This window comes from Phalaenopsis equestris, unplaced genomic scaffold, assembly GCF_001263595.1.
Source record: "Phalaenopsis equestris unplaced genomic scaffold, ASM126359v1 Scaffold000122, whole genome shotgun sequence".
NCBI classification, from domain to species: Eukaryota; Viridiplantae; Streptophyta; class Magnoliopsida; order Asparagales; family Orchidaceae; genus Phalaenopsis; species Phalaenopsis equestris.
In genome coordinates this window covers 81908-90507 of record NW_018164564.1, presented here as the reverse complement: position 1 = coordinate 90507, position 8600 = coordinate 81908, and the positions used below count along the sequence as shown (strand labels likewise).

The window sequence follows — 8600 nt, the reverse complement described above, 5'->3', positions numbered from 1 at the left end:
AAAAATAATACAATATACATGCCAGTTACGCCCTTGATAAATCCGTAATAAAACATCTGCTATCTTAGGAATATGATTGCTCATGATATTTCATAATATTTAATGTGTTTTATTTTATCAATAACTTGTCTCTAAAATTTATACTCGTACAACCTTCTCGTAAGCACTATATAAAAATTATACATTTTAAGACACTTCAATATCAATATCATTTTTTATTTACGTGCACAAATATCTTAGTGTTCTCCCAACAATACTATAAAAGAATTTCTCTATCATAGCCATACATGCAGGCAATCCAAATAGTAAATACCATTCTTATTTTATTTCATAACGTTCAGTATCTAATATAATAATTTGAATTATACAATTGACTAGACATCATAAAATCAGTAGCATTCATATCAATATGATCAAATGAACTTAAAGTGCATGTAAAATCTATCTAAATAATTATTAGAGTGTATCCGATTTAGAAGAAACCAAATTACTACGATAATTTAAAAATACAAGTACTTACTTCGATCATAGATATTTAACTTGCTTTTAAGTTTTATCACTTCTTTCAAATTAACACCTATAAAATATAAAATATTCATGTTATTATATTTTTATCACATTACTTAATTATATTTTAATTTAACTATTAATTATTGTTTTATTACATTATTTTAATTAATATTTCAATAATTAAATTTAAAATTTAATCATTGTAATTAATATTAATCATTATTAATTTATATAGATATTTTTGGAAATAAAATCTTATCCTTTCTTGCTGTCGCCAACCTTTCCTTGATCCAAAAGTGAAACTTTTATAGCCCGAATTAAATGCACTTAAATTTAACATTTAAATAATAAACTTAATAATATATATAATTTTTGCTAAATAAATTATTTAAAATGTTTAAAAATCACCTTTATATCTTCGGTCGAGAGCCCTAAGCATGCAAAACCAGTCTTTCTCCTCTGCGCGCGACCTGTCGTGCTCTTTGCTATGAATCATTCGAAGGCCAGAAGGACTGCAACCTTATCAAGAAGACGGGTAGGAAGAGTCGTAAACTGACTCTTTTCTTCTCTGATGTTGAAATTTCCAACCTGATTAACAAGTTCAAAGTCACCTTCATTTGGAAGTTCCAATCGGGACATCCCAAAATGGAAATCGTTCGAAAAGCTTTTGAAGATCTCAAACTATTTAGACTTTGGAAGGTTAACCTCTTTGATGTGATAATACAATTATTAAAGTGGAAGACTGCTAAAATATTTTCCAAAAAGTTTATGACAATAGATGGAAAATATATGAAACTGCTTAAGTGTTCTCTTGAATTTGACCATAGCCAAGAACCACCCATAGTTCCAATTTGGTTTAAATTACCTGGCCTAAAGTTGCACTACTTCAATCACCAAGTCTTCTATTCTGTTGGAGCTGCGCTATGTAGACCTATGAAATTGGATACACATACCTTCAATCTAACCAGATCTTTGGTTGCAAGAATTCTTTTTGAAAGGAATATCACCCTCCCTGATGTGGACGAAATATGGCTTGGTACTGCCCACAATGGGTATTGACAACCAATTGTTGCAGAACAAAGACCCTACTACTGCAATCACAGTAAATTGTTTGGGCGCAACCCTGTCAAATGCTTCATGCTTCACCCACATTTGAGATTTGCAGGTCCTAACAACATCATCCATTTGGAGGAAAGTATAGCAGACACTGTTAACCTTCCAGATATGTCGAATGAGAATTTAACTCATAAGGCTACTCCTCACCAACCAGACCAGCAGCTTCCGCCTATTGTTGTTGAGACAGCTCTTCCTCAGATCACAAATAGTATGAATTTTGTTGTAGCAGATGCTAACCGAAGTGTCTTGGAACCACCTATTGCGGAGAAGAAGGCACTCAAGTTCTGGAGGAGTGTCAGGATCAATGTGTGTTGCAGACTGAGTCAGCAACAATTTACCTCCATTGAAGGTCCACCTATTATTCAGACGAGACAACCTCTGGCTGATGATTGACAGGTTTACAAATATAAGAAAAAGAAATAAGGAATGACACATCTTAGTAATTCTCAGGATGATTGTATCATAGTTTCGGGCGGAAGCCCACATCTCAGTATGTTGCTGGACTTCTTCCTTTAATCTAGGGGGAGGGGAAGCGGTTTATCCACTGACTACACCCACCATGATTATGAGTCGTTTTCTTTTTGTTATATTTTGGGGAAGACGTGTACTTATAATTTCTGTTAGTGGGTTCTTTGTACTCACTCACTAAACCTTTGTATCCTTTCTTTTATATCAATGAATTTTGACTTTTCAAAAAAAAAAAAAAAAGAAATATATATATATATATAATCATCAATGTTGATTCCAAGCACGAATGAAAATAGTTGCAGGTATTTTTCAAATTATTAGCTTATGCCCCAGCTTTAAAAGTTTCCTAGGTCCGCCCTGGGCATGGAACTTGTATTCTTGAATCAATAGAATTCTTCTGATTGTAGTTTCATGAAATCTTTGAAGTGCATACTTTGAAATATGAGGAGTTTTTTCTTCTATCGTACGGGTGGAGTTAATCATCTTTTAATTTTTAATCATATTTCTTCTTTTCTGGAGAAAATAATTTAAATTTCTTAGATAGCCTTTGCCATAATTGGATTTGTTAAATGTTTCTTCCAGACGAGCCGCTATATGATTGCCAGAAATGTGATACATGCTGTGTTTCTTTTCTGAGGATTTAGTTTGATCTATTAGGTTTTTTCGTATTTTGCATTTTATTTTTTCTTTATTACAGCTGTTAACGTTCTTGTTATGACTTAGATGGGTATTTTTTTTGAATGCCTTCATCTTGCACTTAAACTGTACTTATAAAACCATGTTCTGTAATTATGTTAATTTTAAAATTTCAAATGTCGTATTGGTGTTGGATTTATGGATCTGATGCATCTACTGTAGGTATATACCAACCGGTGTTCTCTTTGACCTCCTATGTGCAGAGCCTGAAAGACCATGGAATTTGACAGTAAGTACTAATTTTCTTAATCTCTCTTTTTCACTCTTGATTATTTTGTTTTAAAGTTTAACCTGCTAAGTTTTTCTGAACTGATGTTTTCCCTCATTTCTTCAATTTAAATTAAGTCTTAAATTTTTTGAATTCATTCCCCTATTATTTTTCCAAATATTCTGCTAAATTTAGTTTCATTGGTTGCAAATTATGCGTTGTTTCCCTTGCATTTATTTTTATCATGGAGGACAATTAGTGACCAAAATCATTGTGTTTTCTTCTTCAAATCTGCAAACAGTAGCAATCTGGTATGATATTTATGAAATTATAGGTCTCACAAATCTTTTGATGGAATCCTTTTGCTGATATGCATATAACCGCGGACCATATGAGTCCACTCGTGGCTTAGAAAATCGTGGATCCGCTGCTATATTTGAGGGGGAGAAATTATTCTCCCTTCATTATCTAACATTGCATTTTTTATTTTATTTTTCATTTTATTATGATAATTTGAATTTCTCTCTAATTGTATTAGGTTTTGTTGGAGCTGGGTATATTTTTTATTTGCTTAATGAGATAACTAAGAGTTTATTTATTCTAAAAAAGTTCCTCCTAAATTTCACATGATGTTTGAGCAAGGAAAGAAATACTAGCTCTTTTTTCAGCTGTCAGAGCCTCTCAAACAGCCGTCGAGCAGTTAGAATTATTTTTGTAGCCGTCGAAATATCCTCAGGCAGCTTGCAGGCCTCTGTTCTTGTAATCGGACTCTCCTAAGCGACAGCGGTGGCCTTTTGGAACATCCTAGGCCCAAATCTCCTTAACCTTATTCTTCTAGGCATCCAGAATCTCCTCAGCTTTCTCGTCACGGACAACCAGAATTTTCCTAAGCAAACTACATCTTCGTGTGCAGCGACCTCATCCCAACTTGTGACCTAGACTTGCGCCGTTCTCTGTCGGAGGGAACCTTGGGAATTTTCTCTCTAGTGAAAATCCCAGACACCTCGACATTCGCTCTCTTTTACAAATATTTTCTCTCTAGTGGAAATCCTAGACACCTCGACATTCACTCTCTTTTGCCAAATATTTTCTCTCTAGTGGAAATCCTGTGTCGGCGATAGGCAATTACTTTTTTCTAGTGGAAATCCTGTTTCGATGATAGATAGATTCTCAATCTAATGAAATTCCCATGATGACTAAATACAGCATGAAAGTTGCTTCTTACTCCTTAGAAATTGAACTTAGGATGTTTGGTTCTGCAACATCTTAACTCTCTTCCCGCATCACCAATCAGAGATTGCATGACAACATTTTCTTTTAATGATCTCAATCTGTATTCATGTACATTTGTGGTAAAGGATCATCTCACCGAGGAAAATCTTACACAAGAAATTACTGATCCTAAACAATTGGCTGTTCATAAAGAAATCACCATCTTCATCTTGAATGTTTTTTTTCTTTTTCCACACTAATGATTTGTAGAATAGATGGAGACATTTAAAACAGTGCTTCCACTGCTATAGAATAAAATGGGGAATTTACGTGCGCAACAAACCATCCTTATGTATTTAAACCTAAAAAACTTTAAACTGTCATATTTACATTTATAGTAATTTGGTTTCCTCAACATAGACATGAAAGATGAATATCACTTATTAAAAAATAAATAATAGTCAGTTTTTTTGGTTTTCAATATGTAAATAAATAAGAAGCATGTGATATGTAAAAGCCCTAATTCAAACATAAAGAGAAAAGTCTTCATAATACATTAATAAATCATTTTGAGGATAATCCAATTATTAAACCAATGCCAACCTTAAACTACTGTAACATTATACACCTGAGGATAAAAAAAAAGAAAATAAAAAAATATTTTTTGTGTTAGGTATGAAAATAAAGAAGAATGTGTGGTATGTAAATGCAATTTCTCATCCATATTTAATTACCCCCATAAATCTGAGAATATAAACCGAATAAAAAAGAGTTTTTTCTCGCGACCGCCTAGAGCATAATTGGTAGTGAAGGTGTTCTCCTTACCATCGGAGGGGCATGGCATGCGAGAGAAATGCGGGGAGGCAAAAGGGAGGAAACATACCTAGGAAAGCAAGAGCCGGGGGGCGAAGTATCCAAACGGGGCGAACAAATGACTAGGGCAAGCGAAGGAAAAAGTCACTGCCTGTTTGAAAGCGAGGGCAGGGAAGGAAAAAGTCACTGCCTGTTTCTTCACAAACTGCAGGACACAACCTAGTGTTCACGGTCGCAAAAAAAAATCGCGCCGCGGTTATAACCGGGATGACGAAATGGAGCGATACAAACAGGGACACAACCTAGCGTTCAAGGTCGCAAAAAAAGTAAAATCGCGCCGCGGTTTATAACCGGGATGACGAAATGGAGCGATACAAACAGTTAAAAAAGCGGTTTAATTAAAAACGCTGTTTTAAAATCCAAAACAAATGCACCCTAAAACTAGTGACACACGATTTCTAGAATTTTGAAGAATATTCAATCATCAATGATATGCATTAAAATTTTTACAATAGATGGTTTTGTTTGCATTATACTTGATTGGGATTTCAATATGTAAAGACTTTCAAAAGGCTAGAAAACAGGAATCAATTGCATGTATTCTTGATGACTTCTTACATGGGTTGGATAATTTTGATTAGTAAAACACATGAACAAACCTAACACTTTTCAACGGACTTTCAATGATCCTTGTATTTTTATTAACTTGATGAATGTCTAAACCATCATAAGATTGATGAAACTCTCGCATATAATTTTCTTCTTTTGTAGACCACCATCAATCTTATGTTCTTGAGGTTGATGATTACATAAAGGAGGTGATGAAAATAAAAAAATAAAAATAAAAAATAAAAAGAGGAATAGATCGTTTCTTGCACGCGTTTTGTTTAATCTCTCTGATTATTAATCGACAACATTTGGTAGGTTCATTTCAGAGGGCATCCAGGAGAAGTATTGTCGCCTTGTGGTGGGGAGGACCCTGTGAAATGGAGCTTTATTAACTCTTTGAAGGAGGTCAGTACTGTGATATGTTAACGTTTTCCTTGTTCGTCTCATTTAGCTTTATTTTCCATTCGTATTTAAACTTTAAAGAAGCACATAAGATGCTTGCAAACCTGTTTAACTGTTTTTGTTTTTTGAGCTAATATTCCTGACCTTTTTTGTTTAATGATCATTATGGAGGTGTATACATGTTGCTAACCGTTCCTTCAAACATAAATGCAACCTGAACTAAAAATATTTTTTCTATAGTGATTTTTTATTGTAAAGACTTTTATTAGGGCTTAATCTATCTTAAAAGTATAAATTCTGCCTCTTTTTAATGTTCTTTAACGTCTCTAACTGATTTTCATCAAATACTGCTTATCAAAATTTTAATTTCTTAAGAAACCTCCCATGGAGCCAGTCTTGAAGCATATTCAACTTTCATGATGCAAAATCATATTTCAATGGGCAAACAACTTATTTGTTAGTTTCTGTTCACGTTCAGTACACTAAGTGATAAATGGCTATTTCCTTTCGATTATCATGTTAAATGGATCTATTTTTGCGGTAACCTAAACATCACTTTTTAATGTTATATTTCCTTAGTGAAAGGGAAATAGGCAGGGTAAATGACCTATGCTTTCATTTCTTGTGGAATCAAGGGTCTTCTTTTATTGGCTATCTTATACCTTATCTGCAGGGATAAAATATAGTAGATTTTGGATAATATGATAAACAGTTGTTGAAAAGCCAATCATTTTATGATCAACTCAGAAAGTATATATTAATATTATAATATGAAAATGATATTAGTGAAATAACTCATCATAACGATAATGATCATCATCATCACCTTTATCCGAACTCTTTGTGGCAGTTTTTATAAATTCTTATTTTCCTTTTGTTTCTGTTGAGCGCTGCCTTGGATGTTAGAGCTATTATTTTAACTTAATTCAATTATTTTGTTCTTAAAGAAAAATCTCTTTTTTTATTGTACATTTTCTGAATTAAAATTTTCATTAATCATGATAGTTCTTATCTTGACAAAATTAAGATCATTTTTATTATGAATTTTAATTTTTTTTATTTAAAAATCATACTAATTAATGATACTTGTTAAAACTTAAAATTGTGAAAGATAAATTATGTTATGGCATAAATATCATTGCTAGAGGTAATTCTCATATAAAATGCTTGTTGAGAATTCTTAAATTCCTAACGATTCATACTTACTAAATGATACTATTATTAATTTTTTGTGGGATATAAATATTAATGTAAGTACATCGACATCCCTAATAGATAATAATGAATTAACACAAATTATTTCAAATAAGAAAACTTTAAAATTAAATACCAAGTCTAGTTAAATTCATCAACATCCCATAAATCGTACGAAGAAAGGTTCCTATCCCCTCGTGCTAAACCGAGCCCTTCCTTACTTGGACCGAGCACCTTACCTAACCTGAGGTCATTGCCTAGGCGATCCAATTTTACGTTATCCTTATTTTACTGTTTATTTCATTTCATTATTTTGTATCATGCATTGTACTAAAAAAAGTCTGTGTTGTACTTTTATTTTATTGCCATTGTCGCTGTCATTCTGGATCATCACCATTAATACTGTGGGAGTTCAAAAATGTATAACTTTGTGGCAATAAGAAGATTTTGAGAAGTCCATTCGAGAAGGCTCGAGTATCCATCTGTGGGAATTAAGTACTATTTGGGGAAAACCACAGACTCATTGGAGAACTCTTTTTCAAATTGAGATTTTAAAATATCCGTCATTAGGAAACGCTAGTACCCGTCTTTGAGAATTAAGTATCGTTCGGGAAAAGTGAAGTATCGCTCGGGGAACTCTCTATTTATGATTTGACACCTTCAAGTACATTGTCGCCCCATAGAAGGTTCCCAGACATCCTTTTGCGGATTTGTCATAAACGACATCGTGACATTTCCTGTCGTTACGGTCTTCGACAATTTTCTCTTCGGTGGCGTGATTAGGGTTTAGTGTGTAGATATGGGTGATGGGTGATGTGTGGTGTAAGGGTTGTTTGAGTGGAAAAGGAGGGGGAAATTTTTTTGGGGGTGGGGATAATGCTAGAATGGAACCTTAGGACAATATTAGGATTAGACTAATTCTAATACCAAATGAAATCAGTGTTAACCCAAATGACAATAAACAAACAAATATTATTATTGGAAAAGCGAATAGGTAGTTACAACCAATACACTGAAATGAAGAATAACAATACGACACATAGAAATCTGAAAGTGCGACAAATGACAACACTATCTCAAACTAGGGTGGACCTTGGGGTAGTATTGGTGATCTGTGAGGGTTCGGACCTCCGGAAAGGTAGCGAAGGGCTGTTGAAAGGCTGAATGGTGGGTGGTAGCAAGGGGATGATGATGACAACAAAAGAAGGTGAGAAACTGCTGGAATAATGAGAAGACTGGCTGTCCCGAGTGGTGGAAGCAAGGACAAGGGGTTGGACAATTGCCAAACAACAAGGGAAATGCTATTATGGACTGCGAGAACAATGGAGGAGGGTGATGACAGCGAAGGGGGATTTGGTGGACTACGTGACAA

General features: G+C 33.8%; 1 protein-coding gene across 2 annotated transcripts in view; it reads left to right on the top strand.

Annotated features, from left to right (window-relative positions):
- Positions 1-8600, top strand: part of LOC110021131 (autophagy protein 5-like) — a 32767-nt gene that overhangs the window by 12161 nt on the left and 12006 nt on the right. For both annotated transcript variants that reach the window (XM_020719485.1, XM_020719486.1), the window contains exons 3-4: positions 2953-3019; positions 5948-6037. In XM_020719485.1, coding sequence (XP_020575144.1) covers positions 2953-3019; positions 5948-6037 — 157 coding nt within the window. The remainder of the gene's footprint in view (positions 1-2952; positions 3020-5947; positions 6038-8600) is intronic.